At 49.3% G+C, this 27,632-nt stretch overlaps 1 protein-coding gene across 3 annotated transcripts in view; it reads right to left on the bottom strand.

Moving 5' to 3' along the window:
* B9D1 (B9 domain containing 1) overlaps positions 1 to 27,632 on the bottom strand; it is a 154,299-nt gene that overhangs the window by 125,898 nt on the left and 769 nt on the right. For all 3 annotated transcript variants that reach the window (XR_011314734.1, XR_011314733.1, XM_069734651.1), the window contains exons 3-5: positions 20,349 to 20,460; positions 18,740 to 18,836; positions 16,669 to 16,731 (exon numbers count right to left, since the gene is read on the bottom strand). Coding sequence is in view for 1 of the 3 variants with exons in the window: in XM_069734651.1 (XP_069590752.1) it covers positions 16,669 to 16,731; positions 18,740 to 18,836; positions 20,349 to 20,460 (272 nt within the window). In the remaining 2 variants the exon portion in view is untranslated. The remainder of the gene's footprint in view (positions 1 to 16,668; positions 16,732 to 18,739; positions 18,837 to 20,348; positions 20,461 to 27,632) is intronic.

The following is a 27,632-nucleotide window of genomic DNA, read 5'->3' as shown; positions in this document are numbered from 1 at the left end:
CGCCGAGGGGCAAGAGAAAGTGACGCCGCCGAGGGGCAAGAGGAAGTGACGCCGCCGAGGGGCAAGAGGAAGTGACGCCGCCGAGGGGCAAGAGAAAGTGACGCCGCCGAGGGGCAAGAGAAAGTGACGCCGCCGAGGGGCAAGAGAAAGTGACGCCGCCGAGGGGCAAGAGAAAGTGACGCCGCCGAGGGGCAAGAGAAAGTGACGCCGCCGAGGGGCAAGAGGAAGGGACGTCGCTGAGGGGCAAGAGAAAGTGATGCCACCGAGGGGCAAGAGGATCTTTGTCTCTGTACAGGAAGTAAGGTCGGACCTTTGTCTCTGTACAGGAAGTGAGGTCGGATCTTTGTCTCTGAACCGGAAGTATGGTGGGATCTTTGTCTCTGTACAGGAAGTAAGGTCTGATCTTTGTCTCTGAACCGGAAGTGTGGTGGGATCTTTGTCTCTGTACAGGAAGTGAGGTCGGATCTTGGTATCTCTACAGTAAGTGATGTTGAATTTTTGTGTTTTTACAGGAAGTGAGGTCAGGGATTTGTTTCTCTACGTGATATGAGGTTGGATCTTTGTCTCTGTACAGGAAGTGGTGGCGGATCTTTATCTCTGTACAGGAAGTGGCGGCGGATCTTTGTCTCTACATGAAGTGTAGGTCTTTGTCTTCCTACATGAAGTGGTGGTAGATCTTAGTTTCTTTAGAAGACATGGGGGCAGGTCTTTGCTTCTCAACAGGAAGTCAGGGTGGCTCTTTATCTTTCTACAGGAAGTGAGGACACATCCTTTCTCCTGAACATGAAGTGGAGGCGGGTCTTTGTCTCTCTACAGGAAGTGTGTCAGGTCTTGGTCTCTCTGCTCCTTTTCTCCTATTTATCAAACCATATACAGGCATAAAATGATAGGGCTTTCAGTTTAGGGCAAAAAAATTCATTAAGGAATGGTAGAACCGATACATCCTGTGAGTAAGGAAGATAAAGTTCCTGAACCTATAGTGCTGACAGAATTACAACAACCAGCAACCCACATACTTAAAAAAAAAAAAAAAAAAAAAAAAAGAGTGGATGGCAAATTACAGAGCAGGAGAATTGGGAGAGTTCCTGGACATATTAGACATTAAAAGCAGTTATACCTTGCTGTGTTCGATTAGGGCAGGCACCACCATGCTTTTCTATAGGTTTTGTGTAACTGGATAGGTAAGATTCATTGTACCCTGATAGCACTAGTTTAACATGACACGGGCCACTCTTGCAATGGATTAAATAGAAACTCTGAAGATTAATTTTTGTAATTGATGATAACTATATTTCAGAATTAGTGGTAGATGATTACATTTGCTGATTAGTCCTCGTTTCCCGCAGCGTCTATTACTGAAATGTATTTTTTGTACTGGAATGTAATAAGCAGATAGCAGCGTTTTTCCACTAACTGCTTCATTAAGTTTATATAATGAGTAGACAGATTGTTAGCTTGTGCTAAAGGACAACTGCTGTAAAATCTTACGATACTTCGGCTGCGTAATGGTAATTTATTTCAGGGCAACGTATGTGTGAAATACTCTGCTGTGGGCCGATAAACGGACTGGGGATTGGTGTACCAATAGACGGTGAAGTCCATCAAGAAGCTAATGGGTCATTCAAGGTCCCAGCTGGCCACTGTTGGTCACATACAATTGGCCACACACCATAGTTGGCCCAAGGGTTAATTTCGCCTATTGCTTTAGCTCCTGACACTCCTATACACATGCATGCTCAGATCTGGAAAATACCATTGGGTATTGTCAATCTCCGAACTGTTACCAAGTCCGTCACATGGTTGCCACTGATTCATGATGTGTCCCATTGGCTTTTGCTATGGACTCTGGACTGTTACCATGGTTGGAAATTGGACTATTCCAATTTGTTGGGTTTTGCCATTGATTTTGAGGCTGTTACCAAGAGTGTGACTTGGACTCTACTGATTCACTACCATTCACTGGTCTTCGTCATGGACTCGGAGCCATTACACAAGAATTTTTTATGGACTCTACTGATTTATACTGGGTCCCGTTGGGTTTAGACATGGACTCCGGACTGTTACCATGGGCAGCAATTCGACTATTCAGATTTATAATGGGTCCTGTTGCTTTCGGTCAAGGGTGTGATATGGACTTTATTGATTCATAATAAGTCCCACTGGGTTTTATTATAGAATCATACTTTAACGGGAATGAATGGGCAGCACGCAGATCTACTCTTCTAGGTAAATCTAAGAACATTTGGGACGGATGCTTTAACACAAGGGGAAACTTACCTAGTATCACATATCACCAACTATGCAGTCGCCTCCTCTCTCACGACAGGCTCAGCATACATTGGGAGATAGGTGTTTGCAGTCACTCGCTACGTGTCTCGATTACTTGGTCCCGGTCTGTAATGAAGTCACACGCCGGAATCCATGACACTCGCCCTTTGTGGTTCCAGTTCTTGGACGATAAATCATTATCCCATCGAGTTCTTGGTAGCAAATTGTTGGCTAATTTAGAAGCCTACATCTGCCAAACCCATAACCCACCTATTAATGCGAGCGGCGTCCCGGTCCGGTTTGTTTGATGGGTGGATTTGAGCCTTGTCATTGCGGATTGTGTGATGTGCCAACCCCTGACGAAAACAATCACAGCTCAGAAATAATGTAGTCCCTGATCCAGAGTCACACGACCTTACCCCGGGGACTTGTATCACTGCTTCTCATTGGGGGGGAGCACTAGAAAAACTGGTATTAGTTGAAAATTGTGATTAGTGAATGTAATTGGCTGCCATGGGAGATACCTAAATATCAGAATGGTCTTGTCCTGACACCAATCATAATTACATATATTGGACGCCAGTTAAGGGAACCTCAAATGAGATAACGATCAAATCATGGGCGCTATGACTAAGAGCACCTATGGCTTTACATGCCTCACCCTGACACTGAGACCCAACTTGCCAGCCCGCACGATATCCATCCCTAATTGACGGAATAGAGGCCGTCGTTATATTAAAAGAAAGCTGATAATAATTCAGTTCAATGCTCGTGGGTGTAACATATTCATCTCGGAGCATAAATGGAAAAAATATTCTGAAAACTCAAGTATTGGGCACTCGGAGCCTCCCCCGCTGGGATTTAATCTGTTCGGCTGGAGTGAAGAAATGTCACAAGAGCTTCCCTGTGATATTGTTCATTATAACGAGAGCGCACATGATGGAGAGGAAGCCCCTCGTGCCCCCAGAACGATGTGACTGGTAACCTGGCAGTCAACGAATGGACTGTAATTGCATACAAACCTAAATCTTACCCAATGGGTTGCTCCCAGGCCCCTGGTTCAGGTAGGAATGGCAGAGGCAGAATCCCTCTATAGGATAGGAGCATCAGGGATGGAACTTCTCGATAGGGTAGGAGTAGCAGGGGAAGCACCGCTTCATCAAGAAGGACCAGCAGGGGCCGATCCAAAACATCAGGTAGGAATAACGGGAACAAAACCAGTAGATCAGGAAGAAACAGCAGGGGCAGAATCAATAGATAAAAGGTGGCATCAGGAGGGGCACAATCCCTATCAGAATCAGAAAGGAAGTGCAAGGTTGAAATGACTAGTTCGAGTAGGAACAGCATGGGCAGAACCACTATATCAGGTAGGAGCAGCAAAAGAGGAACCACAAGATGACGAAGGAACAAACAGCAGAACCCAAACATCAGGTAGGAGCTGCAGGTATGGAACCACAAGATCGAGGATGAACAGCAGGGCCGGCAACACTAGATTAGTTAAGAACAGCAGGAGTAGAACTACTAGATCAGATATGAATAAATAGATCAAATAGGATCAGGTTAGAACAACAGGGGCGGCACCACTGCGTCAGATAGCAACCGCAGGGGCGGAACCGCTCCAACAGATAGCAACCGCAGGGGCGGAACCGCTACAACAGATAGCAACCGCAGGGGCGGAACCGCTACAACAGATAGCAACCGCAGGAGCGGAACCACTACATCAGACAGCAACCAAAGGGGCGGAACCACTACATCAGATAGCAACCGCAGGGGCGGAACCACTACATCAGATAGCAACTGCAGGGGCGGAACCACTACATCAGATAGCAACCGCAGGGGCGGAACCGCTACATCAGATAGCAACCGCAGGGGCGGAACCGCTACAACAGATAGCAACCGCAGGAGCGGAACCACTACATCAGACAGCAACCAAAGGGGCGGAACCACTACATCAGATAGCAACCGCAGGGGCGGAACCACTACATCAGATAGCAACTGCAGGGGCGGAACCACTACATCAGATAGCAACCGCAGGGGCGGAACCGCTACAACAGATAGCAACCGCAGGAGCGGAACCACTACATCAGACAGCAACCAAAGGGGCGGAACCACTACATCAGATAGCAACCGCAGGGGCGGAACCACTACATCAGATAGCAACTGCAGGGGCGGAACCACTACATCAGATAGCAACCGCAGGGGCGGAACCGCTACATCAGATAGCAACCGCAGGGGCGGAACCGCTACAACAGATAGCAACCGCAGGGGCGGAACCACTACATCAGATAGCAACCGCAGGGGCCGAACCACTACATCAGATAGCAACCGCAGGGGCGGAACTACTACATCAGATAGCAACCGCAGGGGCCGAACCACTACATCAGATAGCAACCGCAGGGGCCGAACCACTACATCAGATAGCAACCGCAGGGGCCGAACCACTACATCAGATAGCAACCGCAGGGGCCGAACCACTACATCAGATAGCAACCGCAGGGGCCGAACCACTACATCAGATAGCAACCGCAGGGGCCGAACCACTACATCAGATAGCAACCGCAGGGGCAGAAACACTATATCACGTAGGAGCAGCAAAAGAGGAACCACAAGACGACGAAGGTACAGAAACAGCAGAACCCAAACATCAGGTAGGAGCTGCAGGGTTGGAACCACAAGATCGAGTATGAACAGCAGGGCCGGCAACACTAGATTAGTTAAGAACAGCAGGAGTGGAACTACTAGATCAGATATGAATAAATAGATCAAATAGGAACCACTACATCAGATAGCAACCGCAGGGGTGGAACCACTACATCAGATAGCAACTGCAGGGGCGGATCCACTATTTCATGCAGGAGCAGCAGAAGAGGAACCCGAACATAACACAGGAGGTGCAGGCATGTAACCACTAGATTGAGTAGGAACAGCAGGGGCATAACCACTAGATCGGGTAGAATCAGCAGCAGCTGGTCTACTAATCTGGGTCGGAGCAGCAGGGGCAGAACCACATTAGGAATAGTAGGATCAGTATCCCGAGAACAAGAGGGAAGAACAGCGGAGAAACCCCTTCATCAGATGGATACAGCAGGGGCAAAACCCCCTCGATCAGGTAGGAACCGCAGGGGTTGGGGAAACTAGATGTTGATTTCCAGTTATGTAAATGTTTTATTCTTCATTCGCATCCAAAGCTTTTTAAAAATTCCACAGACGTAGTAATGACGCATCAGACCATCAACTCCTCTCACAGTCCTCCGTAAAGTACTGGATTCAGGCAGAATTTCTCATTCCACATTAGCCGAGAACGTGGCACAGATTAAGTAACTCCAGATCACTAGCGCCAATGTTTTCTCTACTTTTTATGAAAAGATAAGCAGGGAAATGCAGCTCAAAAGTGGATCTGGATATCTGGAGGACACCCTCGGTGAGCACATGGACAACAGTAGTGTCCCCTGGTGCCAACCTTGCTTCCCTGACCTGAAGGTGGGAAATAATTGGTGGTAAACAGCGACATCTGTCTTACCGATCACTGCTGGGAGCTTCAAATATAAGCCTTAAAAGATGAGAAGTTTTACAGAGAAATATTTTTTTTTTCATGGCCTCGCTTTCTGGCGGATGAGAGGACAAGTAAGACGAGACTAATGACAACTTTTCTGGCTAGCATTCTTTGGTGCGCTTCCTGTGCTGATGATTTTCATGCTGGGTGCTAAATGCTCTGCAAAGTGCGGCGCGCTCAGCAATTTCCTCACAGAGACAAGAAAGCGTCGACCAGATGCTTGTTAAAAAGCGAGACAATGTGAGATAAACCCAGCGGCTCAGCTGCTCGTTTCTGCCTCATTGCTCTCCGCCGGCAGCTCCCGGAAGCACCAGAAACCTGCAGTAATTGAGAGATCTTGTGTAGACATTTCTAGGGGCCAATGGACGGTCCTCTGAGATTTTTAGCCTTGTCTTTATATCATCTCTAATAAGTGCCCTTGGATACGGCACAAGGGAGAAGCAGATGGAGGTGCTGTGTCTCCCCCACTGCGGGCAGCAGAGGCGGCAACTTTGCCCAGATTAGAAGATATTTGGAATGAGTTAATACCAATGACTTCTCCAGCGCCCCTCATTTCCACATAGGGGGTAAGAGGCACCAGTGATGTGGCATCTGTCAGCCACTTGCCCGGTCTTGTGAGATTTGAAAGAGCGGGGCTTGGGAAGAAGAGTCCAGACACAGGAAGACCTGACCTGGCAGGACAGAGGAAAAGAGTCTGCTGGGCGACTCCTCATCTGCTTCTCTACACCCGAGGCTATAGTCACACGCTCAGTATTTGGTCAGTATTTTACATCAGTATTTGTAAGCTAAAACCAGGAGTGGGTGATCAATGCAGAAGTGGTGACGTGTCTCTATTATATTTTTCCTCTGATTGTTCCACTCCTGGTTGTAGCTTACAAATACTGACCAAATACTGAATGTGTGAACATGGACTAACGAGTCCAGGCAAGGGTGAGAGCAGAAGAGTCCAGGCATGGTGGGAGAAGAAGAGTCCAGGCATGGTGGAAGAAGAAGAGTCCAGGCATGGTGGAAGAAGAAGAGTCCAGGCATGGTGGAAGAAGAAGAGTCCAGGCATGGTGGAAGAAGAAGAGTCCAGGCATGGGGGAAGAAGAAGAGTCCAGGCATGGGGGAAGAAGAAGAGTCCAGGCATGGGGGAAGAAGAAGAGACCAGGCATGGGGGAAGAAGAAGAGTCCAGGCATGGTGGAAGAAGAAGAGTCCAGGCATGGGGGAAGAAGAAGAGTCCAGGCATGGTGGGAGAAGAAGAGTCCAGGCATGGTGGGAGAAGAAGAGTCCAGGCATGGGGGAAGAAGAAGAGTCCAGGCATGGGGGGAGAAGAAGAGTCCAGGCATGGGGGGAGAAGAAGAGTCCAGGCATGGGGGGAGAAGAAGAGTCCAGGCATGGGGGAAGAAGAAGAGTCCAGGCATGGGGGAAGAAGAAGAGTCCAGGCATGGGGGGAGAAGAAGAGTCCAGGCATGGGGGAAGAAGAAGAGTCCAGGCATGGGGGAAGAAGAAGAGTCCAGGCATGGGGGAAGAAGAAGAGTCCAGGCATGGGGGAAGAAGAAGAGTCCAGGCATGGGGGAAGAAGAAGAGTCCAGGCATGGGGGAAGAAGAAGAGTCCAGGCATGGGGGAAGAAGAAGAGTCCAGGCATGGGGGAAGAAGAAGAGTCCAGGCATGGGGGAAGAAAAAGAGTCCAGGCATGGTGGGAGAAGAAGAGTCCAGGCATGGTGGGAGAAGAAGAGTCCAGGCAAGGGTGGGAGAAGAAGAGTCCAGGCATTGTGGGAGAAGAAGAGTCCATAAAAAAAAAGATCCAAGCTGGGGAAAAAAGTGTGCAGGCAGGATGAAGGAAGCAGAGTGCAGGCAGGGGGAGTAAGGGTCCAGGCAGGGAAATTACTGTCTACACAGAGGAAGAAGAGTACAGGGAGGAGGGTAGAAAGAGTCTACTGGTGATGTGAAAGGGTTAATGTTTTCTCCCTTTTCTAGATTTTGAATTAGCCAGCCTTAATCATATTCAAGGATTGTATGCCTTCTTAGCTCCTATGCAATGTTTTTTAAGTTTCTGCAAAAACATGTTATGGGTACACGGTAAATAAAGTCATCATGACCTGGGTAACAGGGGGGGCTACACGAGTCACATTGCTGTAAATGGTATAATATACAGCAGTCTTGTGTGAATAAACGCTCGATATTTCAGGGCCTTATCTCTTAATTCGGCCTCACTGGTGATCCGGCATATCTGACTTTGGGTCACAACAAAAACAGCTACAACATGGGCGTCTCCCCATCTGGCTTCTCGTTACACCGCTTGGATGGGGGTATAACTGGGCCCGGCGTTATATAACAGGCTGTCGCAGGCACAGCCACGTACGCAGTCAGATTTCCCGTTCCCTGATATCAGGAGCTTTGCTCTGCGGGATTTCATGCCTGCCCTTTACCGAGTCCTCCCACACATCCTAAATACCACAAGACGACTCTGCTCGGCACGCTCCACGCTGCCGATAATCTTCTTAACGTCTTCCCGTCCTGATTTCATTTGCCATAATATAAAAAGACCCCCTGGGATGTCAGCGAGCAGTAATAAAGCAGTCAGTGCTGGTGTTGTGATGTACGTCAGGCGGGGGGGGGGGGGGGGGGGGGTACATCTGGTGGAAGAAGAGTCGACCTGATAGCAAATCTATATCACCTAAAAGGGACAGACTCGTCCACTACCGTTGTAGAGGATGGTGTACCTCCGAGAAATCATTGCTGGAAACCATCAACAAGCAGGGTTATCCGCCATCGGATCTCATTGTGGCTTTGACAACTACTGGTGGTGGCCGTACAGTAAACGCAGGAGTTGTCACCATCTATTACAGCGCTTCTGCCTATACTTTCTTCACTGTAGCATTGGCTTTCCATTCACGAACCAGGGAGCCCAGGATGAACAACGTTCAGTTAAAGGGAAACATGCTGCGATTATACTTTTTGCTTGAATCTATGGGGACTGCTGAAATACCTCTTACAAAAAAAAAAAAAAAAAAAAAAAAAAAAGAGAAAGCATGGAGGCACATGAGGATCACGCCTCGCAGCTAAGTCACTGCCTTGTGCAGTTTTCTAATAAAACATGTAAAACGTGACACAACGTTCCCTATGCCGCAATACATAAGACACACATGGCTTCTCCGCAAAGATTTATGATAAGGGACCTCAAAGGTTTTTTTTAAAATTTGATCAGCCAGACAACTCTTTAAATCCTACGTCATCACTGTATAGAGGTCAAACCTCGTTTCTACTAACACAGAGCTCCAAATCCCCAGCGTAGATGTAGTGAAAAATTAAAACAATTCTTGCTGCCTGCAGTCACCACTGGAGGGAGCTGATTGCACAGAGTTCATATATAAGTGTCTGACATGAGCTCCCTCTAGTGGTGACTGCAAGAAACCTATATTATTATGTCTACACTGGGGGTTTGGAGCTCTGGACGTCAATTATAAAGTTTGACTAGAAGATGGAAATTTACATTAAAGTTACAGCGTGCATAAGCAAATATTATATCTAATATTTTTTGTTGCCAGAGTGCAGAAACAGAAATCCCCCCAAAAGTTTGCAGTAGTTTGCAGATATTTCAATATTTTCTGTGCCTCGTGCCGTGCTCAGGCCTTTGATAATAAATCAGGCATTCGCAGCTCTGGTGCACAGAGTGGCGGTAGAATATGGAAAACATGCTGGTCTGTATTATTCAGGAGTATCACAAGGTGTCTTTCGCCTTGAGATACAGCCAATGCATGGTGGAGATGAATGCTCTGTCCTGCTTTCTCTCTCTACAAAGGTCTGTTCTCGCTCCCTCCTGCTAATACAGACATGGGTTCTGTGCTCCGTGCAGTTTTATTATTCTTCTTGTCGTTTGAGACTTTCTTCTGAATAAAGATTCTCATCTGCCGAGCGCTCGAGAATTAAAACAGTGATGAAGTATTTTAATAAGGAGGTGGACTGCTGAGATTAAAGCCTGTATGCCAATAAGGTGTTAAAGAAAACACAATAGAGAAGGCAATCAATCGATAAGGGGATTAGAAAATAGAATTATTCTTACCGTTAATTCGGTTTCTAGGAACCTTCCACGACGGCATACGGAGGTTGCCTCTTTGCCCTAATGGGGAACAGGAAATGGAGAGGTTAAAAGGCCCTCCCACCTCCCTCTCACCAGTGACTTATAACTGAAAACCATAGCACCGGTTTACCTTAAATCCCAGATTTTAATCCAGGAGTATATAGGGAGGGAACTAGCGCCGTCGTGGAAGGTTCCTAGAAACCGAATTAACGGTAAGAATAATTCTATTTTCTCTAGTAACCTTCCACGACGGCATACGGAGGAATACCAACTAATATTGGCGCTAGGGAGGGACAACAGCCTGGAGAACTTTCCGGCCAAAGACTAAATCCTTGTTGGGCATTACGTCTAGTCTGTAATGTCTGGCGAAAGTATGCAACGAAGACCACGTGGCTGCCCTGCAGATTTGCTCTGTTGATGCACCTGCTCTTTCTGCCCAAGAGACTGAGGTTGATCTAGTCGAATGAGCCTTGATTCCTACTGGAGGAGTTTTATCTTGAGCGAGATATGCTTCTGCTATTGCTTTCTTTATCCAGTTGGCAATAGTGCTTTTTGCTACTTTCTTTCCTTTATTTTGTCCTGATGGATGGACAAACAGATTCTGATCAATTCTGTACGAGCTGGTCTGCTCTAGGTAAAATAATACAATGCGTCTGACATCCAGAGTATGAAATTTCTCTTCTTTTGGATTTGTTGGATTCTGGCAAAAAGAAGGTAAAATGATTTCCTGAGAGCGGTGGAAATCTGATACGACCTTTGGAAGAAAGGAGGGGTCAAGGCGCAGTATTATAGAGTCATCACGGATAGACAAGTATGGTTCTCTCATTGAGAGAGCCTGTAATTCTCCTACCCTCCTTGCTGAGGTAATGGCCACTAGAAAAATTGTTTTATAAATCAGATTTTTCTGCGAGCAGGAGGATAATGGTTCAAAGGGTGCACCTGTAAGTCCTTGCAATACCAGGTTCAGGTCCCATAAAGGTACTGTTATTTGTTTTTTAGGATTCATCCTAGAGGCTGATGTCATGAACCTCTTAATCCAGCGATGATTTGCCAGATCCTGGTCAAATATTGAACTGAGTGCGGAAACTTGTACTTTTAGGGTACTCGGCCTGAGGCCTATTTCTAGGCCTTTTTGTAAAAAATCTAGAATTTGCGACAGATTTGGATTAAGAGGATCTGGTACTTCGGGAAGACAAAAGGATGAGAATTTCTTCCAGATTTTATTATATATAGCAATGGTCACCGGTTTCCTTGATTTTTGAAGTGTGGAAACCACTGCTTCTGATAGTCCTTTGGCTCTCAACACCTGGGCTTCAGTAGCCATGCCGCCAGATTCCATTTGTGGACGTCTAGGAGATGTATTGGTCCTTGAGAGAGAAGATTTTCTTCCATCGGAAACTGGAATGGCCCATCCACTTGTAATTCCACAATCAGGTTGTACCAACTCCTCTTTGGCCACAAAGGAGCTACCAATATAGTTGGTGTACGTTCTTCCCGAATCTTCTGCAAGACCTTTGCCAATAACGGAATTGGTGGAAACGCATATGCCAGTCGAAAATTCCATTCCTGGGCCAATGCATCCACTCCTCTGGAGCCGTCTCTGGGGTTTAGGGAGAAGAATGCTTCGACTTTCGCATTTTGCCGAGATGCAAAAAGGTCGATTTCTGGAAGACCCCATTTGTCCACCAGCATTTCGAAACTTTGGTTGCTCAAACCCCATTCCCCAGGGTGAATGTCCTGACGGCTTAGATAATCCGCCTGAGTGTTGGATGAGCCTTTCAGGTGAACTGCTGTCAGGGATAACAGATGTCTTTCTGCCCAGGAACATATTCTGGCAGATAGTTTCTTCAGGTTGTTGTTTTTTGAACTGCCCTGATGTCTGATGTGAGCCACCGTGGTCACATTGTCCGAATATATTCGGACATGATGTCCCTTGATAAGATGACCCCCCATCAGGAGGGCTTCCTCTACAGCTTTTAGCTCTCTGTAGTTGGATGATTTTCTGCTCGTCGATTGATCCCAGAGCCCTTGGAGAGGTGTGTGATTTATCATGGCCCCCCAGCCTCTTTTGCTGGCATCTGTTGTGACCGTAGTCAGAGGAATCTGAGACCAACTGACTCCTTTTTGTAAATTTTTCGGAGTCATCCACCATGCCAGAGAGGCCTTGACACAGCCCGGTGTGTATAGTCTCCTGTTCAAAGAACTGGGCTGACCATTCCAATTCTGTAGGATATGTGCCTGAAGAATCCTGGAATGGGCTTGGGCCCAGGGTACCGATTGGATGCAAGCTGTCATCGATCCTAGTAGAGACATGCCTTCTCTGATTGTAGGAGATCTGGTGTCTCTGAACATCTTGACTTTTGATAGTAGAGTTAGACGATGTTCCAAAGGGAGGAAGGACATTTGTCTTGCAGAGTCCAGAAGAACTCCCAGGAATTTTCTGCATTTGGAGGGTCGTAGGTGAGATTTCTCTACATTCGGCACCCATCCCAGAGATGTCAGAATATCGAGGGTCTTTGATACATGAGACTCCAGAAATTGTTTGGTGGGAGCCACTAATAAAAGGTCGTCTAGGTATGGCACTATACAGACGCCTTGCCTCCGGATGAAGGAGACTACTTCCCCCATTACTTTGGAAAAAACTCTTGGAGCAGAGGAGATCCCAAATGGAAGGACGTTGAACTGATAGTGTTCTATCATATGTCCCTTCTGCACTGCAAACTTGAGATATTGGCGATGCCTCTGATGAATGGGGATGTGAAAGTAAGCATCTTTCAAATCGATAGTGGCCATGTAGGAGTGCGGGCTTATCAAGGGAATCGCATTTTTCACTGATTCCATCTTGAATTTCCGGTATTTGACATGCCGGTTGAGGCCCTTCAGATTTATAATAATACGGGACTCGCCCGATGGTTTGGGAACCAGAAATAGACGAGAGTAGTGTCCCCGATCCCTCTCTGATTCCGGAACCTGTGATATCACATTTGACATCTTCAGGGTCCTGAGACCCGACTCTAGAGTGGACTGGTCTTTCATGGAGGGAAGGGAGGTGATTTTTAGACCCCGTGGGGGAGAGGAGATGAGTTCTATTAGAAGACCCTCTTCGATGACCTTGAGGACCCAGGAGCAATTGGTAATTTTTTGCCACTGGGGAATAAAGTCTGAGAGTCTCCCCCCCACCGGGTCGAAGTCACCGCTTCTCTTGTTGAGACTGCTGCTGCTGTTGCTGAGGGATAAGGATGTTTCTCCCGCCTCCCTTCGGGTAACTCCATCTCCCAGACTTGCCTTTCCCTCTCTGAGAGGTTTGGCCCTGAAAGGGACGAAAAAACTTCTTTTTGGGAGTTTTTTGCTCTGGGAGGGCTTTCTTCTTATCGGTTGCCTTCTCCAAGATGTCATCCAGGGAAGGTCCGAAGACATAATTACCTTTAAATGGTATGGCGCATAATTTGGCCTTGGAGGTGATGTCACCAGACCACATTTTTAACCAAAGCGCCCTTCTAGCCGAATTGGTCTGTACTAATGACCTGGCAGCAATTCTGATGGTTTCCATAGAAGAGTCTGCTAGGAAACCCGTGGCTCTAAGGAGACTGGGTAGTGATTCCAATAATTCAGCCCTAGATGTACCTTGGGATATATGAGATTCTAGTTCACCTAACCAACGAAAAAGTGCTCTAGCCACGCAGGTTGAAGCAATGTTGGCTTTGAGGGCTACCGAGGAGGTTTCCCACGATTTTTTTAACAGACTTTCAATTTTTCTGTCCATCGGGTCTTTCAATTGAGACGAGTCTTCGAATGGAAGAGCCGTTCTTTTAGCCACTCTTGCCACCTGTGAATCAACTTTCGGAACATCCCATTTAGTCAGATCTCCTTCTAAGGGGAATCTATGCTTCATCTCAGATGGAGTACTGAGACGTTTTTCAGGAAGTTCCCACTCCTGATCGATCATATCAGATATATTTGAGTGGATCGGGAACCCCACCCGTTTACCCTTGGATATACCGCCAAACATCTGGTCCTGTATGGACTGTGGTTCTGGCTCTTCCTCCAGCCCCATAGTACTGCGTACAGCAGCTACTAAATCCTCAACCCATTCTGAAGAGAAAAGGTATTTCCGAACTTCAGAGGTTATAGGGGACGTAGGTTCCTCCCGTCTACCCGAGGATGAGGCATAGGAGAGGTCTGATTCGGATTCAGAATCCTCCTCCTGGATTTTCCTTTTTTTTAGCTGGGGAGGGTGGCTGTGGGGGTGGGAGGGTAAAGGCCGCTAGGGAGGATTGCACCTCTTGTTTGACCAAGGAGCGTATTTCTTCTAATAAAGAAGGTTGCTCTGCCCTGACAATCTTGTCAGTACAGGTCTTGCAGAGTTTTTTCTCCCAAGTTGGTGGCAGCTTAACGTTACAGATGGCACACTTCTTTTTTGTAGTAGTTTTGGGGGTAGACTTTTCTCCCTGCAATGAGAGGGGAGAGAGAGTCATGCTAATAGTAATATCCCAAAAATACCATCTAAGGACCCCTTGTCCCTGCAACACTTACTGTGGCAGGGGCAGCGCTGGGCTCTGCAAGTGCAGGGCAGGTACTGCTCTCCATGATAGGATAGTCTTACCTGCGACGTCTTCTGGCAGGTTTTATGCTCTAAGGCATGTCCCAGCCCCCAGCGATTGGAATTCCTCCTCCCCTCCATGGCCCAGGGTGGAGGACGCCGTCCTGCACGAGATGCCGCCGGCGGAAGTGCCTCTAGGCGCCCAGAGAAGACCGGAAGTGACGCGCGCGATCACTTCCGGGTTGCCAGCGGCATGTGGAGGAGAGGACACCGGAGAGCTCCAGGAGGACTCCGGATAGGAACACTAGCCTGCTTTGCCCTCACGGGGGCGCGGGAAGGCTAGGACCAGGTCCCGAGGACACCGCAGCGCGGCGCGACGGGAGCAGCATAAGCGGGAAGGGGAGGTAAGAAACGACCCCATGCTGCCCGGTTATAATTTTTAGGCAGAGCCTGCATAGCAGTAGTTACCGGCCACCACTGCATACGAAGTAAACCTCTCCTGTCCCATGGGGAACAGGAAAGACACTGGTGAGAGGGAGGTGGGAGGGCCTTTTAACCTCTCCATTTCCTGTTCCCCATTAGGGCAAAGAGGCAACCTCCGTATGCCGTCGTGGAACGTTACTAGAGAAAGTAATGTTACTAACGAAGCCCTGAGATATACGAGAACCAGCGACATCACAGAGGAGCAGTCCGATGCCCGAGAACCGGCAACATCACAGAGGAGCAGTCCGATGCCCGAGAATCGGCGACATCACAGAGGAGACGTCCGATGCCCAAGAACCAGCGACATCACAGAGGAGCCGTCCGATGCCCGAGAACCAGCGACATCACAGAGGAGCCGTCCGATGCCCGAGAACCAACGACATCACAGAGGAGCCGTCCGATGCCCAAGAACCGGCGACATCACAAAGGAGCCGTCCGATGCCCAAGAACCGGCGACATCACAGAGGAGCCATCTGACATATGGGAACCAGTGGCATCACAGAGGTGCCAAGGATTTGATGTCTGGGAACTGGAGTCATCATGGGGCTACTAAGTAACCTCTGTAAACCAGTTACATCACTGCGGTGCTATCAGACGTCAAGGAACTTGTGACAACATGGTGGCAGCACTCCAAAATCTGGGTAAGAGTGACATCACTAAGCTGCTATCCAAACTCTGAGAACCTGTGACATCATGAAGGTAGTAAGTGACTTTCAGTGACATCACGGAGGTCCTATCAAACACATGGGAATGAGTGACATGACAGAGGAACTACGCAGTGTCTGAGGACCTCTGATATTACTTGGGTACTTCGGCAGCTCTCTGTCTGTATCTCAGATGTGGAAGGACCTTTATGTTGACTCCTACTGGCCTGTACCTAGGACCTTCCATCATTTATCACAGCCCTAGCTTGGTTCCTAAGGAGTCAGCGCTGTAGAAAAACATCATGGGGACTCCCTTGGTTTCGGTAAAAGGTTGTGTGGTGTCACAAATGGTGGAACAGATGCAGGCCGCTGTCTAGCCCCCAATTGTGCCCCTTTGTTCTGCTCTGGTGCCGATACTGGTAGTTACATTCAGCTTCTATCAGATCTTTTCATTTATGGAGTGATCAATAATAGAAACAACAACAAGACGGAAATGTTCCCAAAGGCAGAAAATAAAAGCGCTGGGTGATGAATAACACAGGGCGTCTGCGAGGTACTAATGAGACCCTCGCACTGCAATGTCTGGTGGTACGCTGGTGATACAAGAATGTAATTACAGTCTCAGTCCTGTATATCTGGGGGGCTACAACCACCCAATAATCCTGTTTCTGGAGCTCTACCATCATGCAGCTTATATCCACAGGATACAGTCTGGGAGCAGGGAATAGTACTGGGGTACTGTCCCCCCACGGCATGCATTTGTGGGGTACAGTCTATTTGTGGGGTATAATTTTGGTGCAGCAATATCTGTATGGTATAACTAGGATGCAGCCTTTGTCTGTGGGGTACAGCAATGTAATACCTAAACAGTGGGTCATGGTTTGCGTCACCCCAGATTTCATATCCAGAGATCCCCAGTAAAATGTGACTAACATACCCGGCTTCTCTGCCCAGGGTTTAGGCCGTGGATCACTTTGGAGTTAGTGCTGGAAAATGGGCGATAGCCCAACATAAATGGAGGGAAAGGGGGAACATCGATAATACAAATAAATCATAAAGAAGCCGAGCAACCGAGCCGGACATCATCTGATGTGAGAGAAGGAGACAGCACTCACCTGGTGAATTTCTGCAGCTTCGAGGACGACTCCGGGACAAACATGGGAATAGTCTTCTTATGTCTGCAGAAGAGACATAGTGAGTGCAGCTCTGGAGTATAATACAGGATGTATGTAATGTATGTACACAGTGACTGCACCAGCAGAATAGTGAGTGCAGCTCTGGGGTATAATACATGATGTAATTCAGGATCAGTAATGTAATGTATGTTCACAGTGACTGCACCAGCAGAATAGTGAGTGCAGCTCTGGAGTATAATACAGGATGTAACTCAGGATCAGTAATGTAATGTATATACACAGTGACTGCACCAGCAGAATAGTGAGCGCAGCTCTGGAATATAATACAGGAGGTAACTCAGGATCAGTACAGGTCAGTAATGTAATGTATGTACACAGTGACTGCACCAGCAGAATAGTGAGTGCAGCTCTGGAGTATAATACAGGATGTAACTCAGGATCAGTAATGTATATACACAGTGACTGCACCAGCAGAATAGTGAGTGCAGCTCTGGAATATAATACAGGAGGTAACTCAGGATCACTATAGGATCAGTACAGGTCAGTAATGTAATGTATGCATACAGTGACTTTTCCAACCAACCTGTCCTCCAACATAGGGACTACTACTCTCATTTTCTTGAATCCTGAAAGGCAGACCTCCTTAGAGTAATTATGTAGCATTACATGCCCTTTGTCTCCATCGCTAAGCAGGATCTTTACAATAATTGCCTCTTTTTGTATTTCTGAGTAATACCCCTAAATTCTCATATTTCATTTATTTAAAAAAAATAAAAAATCCCCCCTGAATCATCTTTTCTTTATCTTGTGGCGTCCTTCTGTTATTCCTCCTGTAAATGAATAACTAAATGAAAGAATATGTGCGATCCCATTCCCTATATCAATAATTGTCCAATCATGCTGTGCACGGACAACGGGGGATTGAAAGACTTTACCTGTGCGAGTCCAAGAGTAATAACAGAGGGACGAGACAGAGCGGAGTCGGTGTGCAGTGTGAATACGTGTATAGCGCCGGTCTAGACTCCGGATACTTGTGATGAACGCTCCAAGTGGATCTTAAGGATAATGTAACAATCGCTTTCGCCTCCGGATGGAAGTGTCATTAACCGCGTATAATGGGATGTTTCCGCTCTGTGCCGTCTCCTTCCATAAGGTCACCAGCAAGAAAGCTTCGATCTGCCATCTTCTCCGGTGGCAGATGTCGTTGTGAATGAAGGGAACGTAATAGCTGAAGATGAAGGATGGTTCTCGCGCCCACAGACTTGCGAAATATTGACCATCACTAATGAGACGTTGATACTGTACCTGATCAATATCCTACTATGAAACATAATGCCACCTTGCAAGAAGATTTTACTAAAAACCTGTAATTTCGTTTCTACAGCTCCTATGCAGATCGATGCATCTCCATGGTAACAGACTACAGACAGGCCGTGTGTAGTCTACAGTCTTTTCCTTTCTATCATTTTTTTCCCCCTAGATGTAAAGGACAAATAAAAAAGGGAACCTGCCAGCAGTATCATTCTATACGGGGTATGTGTACAGTCTGTTACCATGGAGACACATAGCTCCGTATAAGAGTTGTAGACACCAAAACGATTCTGTTGCAAAGTTGCTTCATTTCTCATTTAAAATAATTGTTGGTAAAGAGGACGTGGTGTTTAATGGTCCGATACGCTGCTGTCGGCCAGGCGTCTATGATGTGGGCTGTAATGTCTATGGCTGCTTATCCTTGGCGCCATCTTTATACAAGAAACACAGAAAAACAAGCCCATTCCTGACAGCCGTGGGTGCAGGTTTGTAGAGGGTTTTGTTCGAGAGCCCATCCAAAAAGTGTTTATCACTGAGGACGGAGGGGAACAAATCCGCCACATTTAACGCGTCTTCCTGCGTCCCCGTCTGATTGATCGGCGGTCTTGCAGCGGGATCTGATATGACAATGACTCGGATGTCATCCTTTTATCCCTCCTGACAATGTGCCTCTCAAAGGGCAATTCCCCTTCAATCATATTTATAGATGAATGCAATCAGGATGCATGGATACACTTACCTGCCAGGGGTAAAGGGGAGGTGAACGGCTCCGTAGCCCCTCACTACGTCATTCCCAAAGGCGTCCGGTCCGTAGACGCTGATCACAATCTGAGGCCCTGAAACACAACGTGCAGAAAGTACAAGATAAGGGACCGTCCTAAAAGAACAACATTTAATATGGCTCTGAGCATATGTGACCCCCATCAGTACGGAGCAGGGGCTTCATTTGCCCTGTGTTTAGGACATGGAAAAACTCTTTGCATATGATATGTGGGACCCCCACTGATCCTGAAGGGGCACAATGCTGACTTAGCACTGTGTCCCCTTCTAGGTTTCCCCTGCACAGCGCCACCACAGTGATCTGGGTATCACTTTCATGAAAGGAGTAGAATGCTGCAGCACTTTTATTATCAGGATAGGTGGGGGTCCTACTTTTCAGTACTTCGCATTTAAAGGGGTTTTCCCACTAAAATACATTTATTACCCACTCATAGGATAAGTGATATCTGTATGATCGCTGGTGCAAGCGCAAACACAGCACCCAGATAATGAATGTAGTGGAATCTACGGGGGTCCCAACAGTCAGACCCCCAGAAATGGGACATAAATATTGTTAGTGAGCCGTGAAAAGAACCGAGCACTGGAGATGGGAAGGTGGCGCTGCTTTTCTTCATTCTTTATACTGGTACACTGTCACAAGCCTTCAGCTGTGTGAACATGATGACTAGGTCAGGACTGATGAAAAAAAATAAATAAAAATGAACTAACAACAACCATCTACTAAGAGTTAATGTCTGCAGACGAGAAGGCGATGCAGACGACATGTTTAATCTGTAGTCTATAAATTCGAGCAGCGGGGGAGTCTACGTGTCCTAATGAGAGCGTGCCTCTGTTCGTTGAAAAGAAAGCGTAATGTGAAGTAGCGAGTGCAGATAAGTAGGAACAGGGACTCGTACTGATCATCGAGGCTGTGACCCGATGCATAGGAAAGACGCCTGACCTATCCGAGTGCGATCAATAATACAGTTCCACCAGAAGGCTTCATATATTATCAGCCTGCGACAGATGGATCCAGGGGAATAACATGGAATGCCAGGGACCGATGCGTCCCAAGACAGACGTGGGCATGCTCTGCACCCGTGCCCAGGGTGAGGTGATAAATCCGCTCAGGAAATAAGAAATTCCGACATTAGCCTAAAACACATCGAGCCATGTCTGCATCACTATATTTTCTGCCAGCAGGGATTTAGGCACTCCCCAACTTATGTGCCAGGTTAGAAGCCCACCCTCGAGGTGCAAAGAAGAGAGCGAAATGTACTAATTCCTGGAGACTAAATAATGACCCCAAGGTCTGCCATGTATCAGAACCTATTAGGTCCTTAAAAATACACTGCGTTATATAAATATTATAGTACAAGGTGGAAGCGATTAGAGCCAAACAAGGCCTTGTCATTAAGGGGTTAATGTGCCTTCCTTCCTGTCCTCCACAATTACTGGCAAGGATGAGCATTTACTGTGAAATAAATGGGAAGAGTGAGGAGTGAGCTCCACCTGGTGGTAGAATTGTGGCACAACCAGAGAGAGAAACGTAAATTCTCCCGCCTCTGGTGTGTCATGGAGGTACTTACAGCCGAACGGGTTGGTGCTTTTAAACGTGATTTCTACAGGGAAGTTCCACACGACGCTCTGGGTCACAGCTCGGTTTTTAGAAGCAATTTGGGATATCCCTTCTTCTACCCCCTAAAAAAGAGAGGTGAAAAGATAAAACTGTTAATGAAGCGACACCTGGTGGAAGAACTGAGCATTACGCCATGAACTTCATCGCAAAAATGGCGCAATGACATTCAAAAACATAGAATAATTTATCAAATGGGAAAAACTACAGTATCCCCCCCCAACAATGATAACTGCAGCATCCTCCGCAACAGAGAACCACAGCGGCTCCCATAACAGTAACAATTGCAGCGTCACCCCCATAACAGCAATAACGGCATCGTCCCTCCATAAGAGATAACCTCAGCGCCCTCCCATAACAGAGAACCACAGCGTCCCCCTCATAATAGAGAAAACTGCAGCGTCACCCCCATAACAGCAATAACCGCATCGTCCCTCCATAAGAGATAACCGCAGCGTCTCCCTCATAACAGAGAACCGCAGCGTCTCCCTCATAACAGAGAACCGCAGCGTCTCCCTCATAACAGAGAACCGCAGCGTCTCCCTCATAACAGAGAACCGCAGCGTCTCCCTCATAACAGAGAACCGCAGCGTCTCCCTCATAACAGAGAACCGCAGCGTCTCCCTCATAACAGAGAACCGCAGCGTCTCCCTCATAACAGAGAACCGCAGCGTCTCCCTCATAACAGAGAACCGCAGCGTCTCCCTCATAACAGAGAACCGCAGCGTCTCCCTCATAACAGAGAACCGCAGCGTCTCCCTCATAACAGAGAACCGCAGCGTCTCCCTCATAACAGAGAACCGCAGCGTCTCCCTCATAACAGAGAACCGCAGCGTCTCCCTCATAACAGAGAACCGCAGCGTCTCCCTCATAACAGAGAACCGCAGCGTCTCCCTCATAACAGAGAACCGCAGCGTCTCCCTCATAACAGAGAACCGCAGCGTCTCCCTCATAACAGAGAACCGCAGCGTCTCCCTCATAACAGAGAACCGCAGCGTCTCCCTCATAACAGAGAACCGCAGCGTCTCCCTCATAACAGAGAACCGCAGCGTCTCCCTCATAACAGAGAACCGCAGCGTCTCCCTCATAACAGAGAACCGCAGCGTCTCCCTCATAACAGAGAACCGCAGCGTCTCCCTCATAACAGAGAACCGCAGCGTCTCCCTCATAACAGAGAACCGCAGCGTCCTCCACAACAGACAACCACAGAATCTCCCACAGTAACAATTGCAGCGTCACCCCCATAACAGAGAACCACAGCGTCTCCCTCATAACAGAGAACCCCAGCGTCTCCCTCATAACAGAGAACCACAGCGTCTCCCTCATAATAGAGATAACTGCAGCGTCTCCCTCATAACAGAGAACCCCAGCGTCTCCCTCATAATAGAGATAACTGCAGCGTCTCCCTCATAATAGAGATAACTGCAGCGTCCTCCACAACAGACAACCACAGAATCGCCCACAGTAACAATTGCAGCGTCACCCCCATAACAGCAATAACGGCATCGTCTCTCCATAAGAGATAACCGCAGCATCCCCCCATAACAAAGATAACCACAGCGTACTCCATAACAGTTATAACCACAGCGTCCCCCTCATAATAGAGAAAACTGCAGCGTCCCCCATAACAGAGGTAACCACAGCATACTCCATAACAGTTATAACCACAGCATCCCCCTCATATAGAAAACTGCAGCGCCCCCCCCATAACAGCAATAACTGCAGCGTCTCCCCATAACAAAGATAACCGCAGCATCCATCCATAACAGAGGTAACCACAGCGTCCCCCATAATAGTAATAACCCGGCGTCCCCCCATAAGAGATAACTGCAGCATCCCCCCATAACAGATAACCGTAAGCGTCCCCCCCATAACAAACATAACCACCATGTCCCCATAAGGGCTTGTTTTCACTTGCGAGGAACACGTCCGTGTCTCGCATGTGGAAACGAAGCTCTGGTGCCGGCACTCCAGAGTGGAGCGTGCGGCCGCATTTGTTGCTATGCGGCCGCACGCTCCGCTCCACAGTGCCGGCACCAGAGCTTCGTTTCCACATGCGAGACACGGACGTGTTCCTCGCAAGTGAAAACAAGCCCTAACAGTTGTAACCACAGCGTCCCCCCATAAGAGATAACGACAGCGTCCGCCCATAACCGTAATAACTACAGCGTGCCCCCGTAACAGAGATAACCGCAGTATCCCCCATAACAGTGGTAACCACAGCGTCCCCCATCACTGAGATACCCGCAGCGTCCTCCCATAACAGTGATAACCACAGCGTCCCCCAGATACACACGTGTTCAAAATTGTTGTGGTACCCCTCGTTTGATGACAGAAAAACTCACAATGGTCACAGAAATAACTTGAATCTGACAAAAGTAATAATAAATAAAATATCTATAAAAATGAACAAATGACAGTCAGACATTGCTTTTCAGCCATTCTTCCACAGAATTAAAAAAAAAAAAATAAATAAAACTCATGAAATCGGCCTGGACAGAAATGATGGTACTCTTAACTTAGGGTATGTGCACACGTACAAGTGGTCCACTGCGAATTTTTCCGCAGCGGATTTGATAAATCCGCAGTGCAAAAGCACTGCTTTTTTTACTGTGGATTTACCGCAGATTTTGTGCGGTTTCCACTGCGGTTTTCTATTATGGGGCAGGTGTAAAACTGCTGCGGATTCCGCACAAAGAATTGAATGCTGCGGAATGTAAACCGCTGCGTTTCCGCGCAGTTTTTTCTGCAGCATGGGCACTGCGGATTGCGTTTCCCATAGGTTTACATTGTACAGTAAACGCATGGGAAACTGCTGCGAATCCATAGCTGCGGAAACGCTGCGGATCCGTAGCAAAAACCGCAGCGTGGGCACATAGCCTAAATATTTTGTTGCACAACCTTTTGAGGCAATCACTGCAATACTCACACCAAACAGCACAGTGAGTATCTGTAGTCCTATATACCGGCCAGTCACTGATTCCAGAGATAACCGCAGCGTCCCCCCCATAACAGAGATAACCGCAGCGTCCCCCCCATAACAGAGATAACCGCAGCGTCCCCCCCATAACAGAGATAACCGCAGCGTCCCCCCCATAACAGAGATAACCGCAGCGTCCCCCCCATAACAGAGATAACCGCAGCGTCCCCCCCATAACAGAGATAACCGCAGCGTCCCCCCCATAACAGAGATAACCGCAGCGTCCCCCCCATAACAGAGATAACCGCAGCGTCCCCCCCATAACAGAGATAACCGCAGCGTCCCCCCCATAACAGAGATAACCGCAGCGTCCCCCCCATAACAGAGATAACCGCAGCGTCCCCCCCATAACAGAGATAACCGCAGCGTCCCCCCCATAACAGAGATAACCGCAGCGTCCCCCCCATAACAGAGATAACCGCAGCGTCCCCCCCATAACAGAGATAACCGCAGCGTCCCCCCCATAACAGAGATAACCGCAGCGTCCCCCCCATAACAGAGATAACCGCAGCGTCCCCCCCATAACAGAGATAACCGCAGCGTCCCCCCCATAACAGAGATAACCGCAGCGTCCCCCCCATAACAGAGATAACCGCAGCGTCCCCCCCATAACAGAGATAACCGCAGCGTCCCCCCCATAACAGAGATAACCGCAGCGTCCCCCCCATAACAGAGATAACCGCAGCGTCCCCCCCATAACAGAGATAACCGCAGCGTCCCCCCCATAACAGAGATAACCGCAGCGTCCCCCCCATAACAGAGATAACCGCAGCGTCCCCCCCATAACAGAGATAACCGCAGCGTCCCCCCCATAACAGAGATAACCGCAGCGTCCCCCCCATAACAGAGATAACCGCAGCGTCCCCCCCATAACAGAGATAACCGCAGCGTCCCCCCCATAACAGAGATAACCGCAGCGTCCCCCCCATAACAGAGATAACCGCAGCGTCCCCCCCATAACAGAGATAACCGCAGCGTCCCCCCCATAACAGAGATAACCGCAGCGCCCCCCCCATAACAGAGATAACCGCAGCGTCCCCCCCATAACAGAGATAACCGCAGCGTCCCCCCCATAACAGAGATAACCGCAGCGTCCCCCCCATAACAGAGATAACCGCAGCGTCCCCCCCATAACAGAGATAACCGCAGCGTCCCCCCCATAACAGAGATAACCGCAGCGTCCCCCCCATAACAGAGATAACCGCAGCGTCCCCCCCATAACAGAGATAACCGCAGCGTCCCCCCCATAACAGAGATAACCGCAGCGTCCCCCCCATAACAGAGATAACCGCAGCGTCCCCCCCATAACAGAGATAACCGCAGCGTCCCCCCCATAACAGAGATAACCGCAGCGTCCCCCCCATAACAGAGATAACCGCAGCGTCCCCCCCATAACAGAGATAACCGCAGCGTCCCCCCCATAACAGAGATAACCGCAGCGTCCCCCCCATAACAGAGATAACCGCAGCGTCCCCCCCATAACAGAGATAACCGCAGCGTCCCCCCCATAACAGAGATAACCGCAGCGTCCCCCCCATAACAGAGATAACCGCAGCGTCCCCCCCATAACAGAGATAACCGCAGCGTCCCCCCCATAACAGAGATAACCGCAGCGTCCCCCCCATAACAGAGATAACCGCAGCGTCCCCCCCATAACAGAGATAACCGCAGCGTCCCCCCCATAACAGAGATAACCGCAGCGTCCCCCCCATAACAGAGATAACCGCAGCGTCCCCCCCATAACAGAGATAACCGCAGCGTCCCCCCCATAACAGAGATAACCGCAGCGTCCCCCCCATAACAGAGATAACCGCAGCGTCCCCCCCATAACAGAGATAACCGCAGCGTCCCCCCCATAACAGAGATAACCGCAGCGTCCCCCCCATAACAGAGATAACCGCAGCGTCCCCCCCATAACAGAGATAACCGCAGCGTCCCCCCCATAGCAGAGATAACCGCAGCGTCCCCCCCATAGCAGAGATAACCGCAGCGTCCCCCCCATAGCAGAGATAACCGCAGCGTCCCCCCCATAGCAGAGATAACCGCAGCGTCCCCCCCATAGCAGAGATAACCGCAGCGTCCCCCCCATAGCAGAGATAACCGCAGCGTCCCCCCCATAGCAGAGATAACCGCAGCGTCCCCCCCATAACAGAGATAACCGCAGCGTCCCCCCCATAACAGAGATAACCGCAGCGTCCCCCCCATAACAGAGATAACCGCAGCGTCCCCCCCATAACAGAGATAACCGCAGCGTCCCCCCCATAACAGAGATAACCGCAGCGTCCCCCCCATAACAGAGATAACCGCAGCGTCCCCCCCATAACAGAGATAACCGCAGCGTCCCCCCCATAACAGAGATAACCGCAGCGTCCCCCCCATAACAGAGATAACCGCAGCGTCCCCCCCATAACAGAGATAACCGCAGCGTCCCCCCCATAACAGAGATAACCGCAGCGTCCCCCCCATAACAGAGATAACCGCAGCGTCCCCCCCATAACAGAGATAACCGCAGCGTCCCCCCCATAACAGAGATAACCGCAGCGTCCCCCCCATAACAGAGATAACCGCAGCGTCCCCCCCATAACAGAGATAACCGCAGCGTCCCCCCCATAACAGAGATAACCGCAGCGTCCCCCCCATAACAGAGATAACCGCAGCGTCCCCCCCATAACAGAGATAACCGCAGCGTCCCCCCCATAACAGAGATAACCGCAGCGTCCCCCCCATAACAGAGATAACCGCAGCGTCCCCCCCATAACAGAGATAACCGCAGCGTCCCCCCCATAACAGAGATAACCGCAGCGTCCCCCCCATAACAGAGATAACCGCAGCGTCCCCCCCATAACAGAGATAACCGCAGCGTCCCCCCCATAACAGAGATAACCGCAGCGTCCCCCCCATAACAGAGATAACCGCAGCGTCCCCCCCATAACAGAGATAACCGCAGCGTCCCCCCCATAACAGAGATAACCGCAGCGTCCCCCCCATAACAGAGATAACCGCAGCGTCCCCCCCATAACAGAGATAACCGCAGCGTCCCCCCCATAACAGAGATAACCGCAGCGTCCCCCCCATAACAGAGATAACCGCAGCGTCCCCCCCATAACAGAGATAACCGCAGCGTCCCCCCCATAACAGAGATAACCGCAGCGTCCCCCCCATAACAGAGATAACCGCAGCGTCCCCCCCATAACAGAGATAACCGCAGCGTCCCCCCCATAACAGAGATAACCGCAGCGTCCCCCCCATAACAGAGATAACCGCAGCGTCCCCCCCATAACAGAGATAACCGCAGCGTCCCCCCCATAACAGAGATAACCGCAGCGTCCCCCCCATAACAGAGATAACCGCAGCGTCCCCCCCATAACAGAGATAACCGCAGCGTCCCCCCCATAACAGAGATAACCGCAGCGTCCCCCCCATAACAGAGATAACCGCAGCGTCCCCCCCATAACAGAGATAACCGCAGCGTCCCCCCCATAACAGAGATAACCGCAGCGTCCCCCCCATAACAGAGATAACCGCAGCGTCCCCCCCATAACAGAGATAACCGCAGCGTCCCCCCCATAACAGAGATAACCGCAGCGTCCCCCCCATAACAGAGATAACCGCAGCGTCCCCCCCATAACAGAGATAACCGCAGCGTCCCCCCCATAACAGAGATAACCGCAGCGTCCCCCCCATAACAGAGATAACCGCAGCGTCCCCCCCATAACAGAGATAACCGCAGCGTCCCCCCCATAACAGAGATAACCGCAGCGTCCCCCCCATAACAGAGATAACCGCAGCGTCCCCCCCCATAACAGAGATAACCGCAGCGTCCCCCCCCATAACAGAGATAACCGCAGCGTCCCCCCCATAACAGAGATAACCGCAGCGTCCCCCCCATAACAGAGATAACCGCAGCGTCCCCCACATAAGAGATAACTGCAGCGTCCCCCCATAACAGAGATAACCGCAGCGTTCCCCCCATAACAGAGATAACCGCAGCGTCCCCCCCATAACAGAGATAACCGCAGCGTCCCCCCCCATAACAGAGATAACCGCAGCGTCCCCCCCATAACAGAGATAACCGCAGCGTCCCCCCCATAACAGAGATAACTGCAGCGTCCCCCCCATAACAGAGATAACCGCAGCGTCCCCCCCATAACAGAGATAACCGCAGCGTCCCCCCCATAACAGAGATAACTGCAGCGTCCCCCCCATAACAGAGATAACCGTCAGTGTCCCCCCCATAACAGAGATAACCGTCAGCGT

The sequence above is a fragment of the Ranitomeya imitator genome, chromosome 7 (genome assembly GCF_032444005.1).
Source record: "Ranitomeya imitator isolate aRanImi1 chromosome 7, aRanImi1.pri, whole genome shotgun sequence".
NCBI classification, from domain to species: domain Eukaryota; kingdom Metazoa; phylum Chordata; class Amphibia; order Anura; family Dendrobatidae; genus Ranitomeya; species Ranitomeya imitator.
Note: the sequence above shows the minus strand (reverse complement) of the source record. Positions and strands in the feature narration are given on the sequence as shown.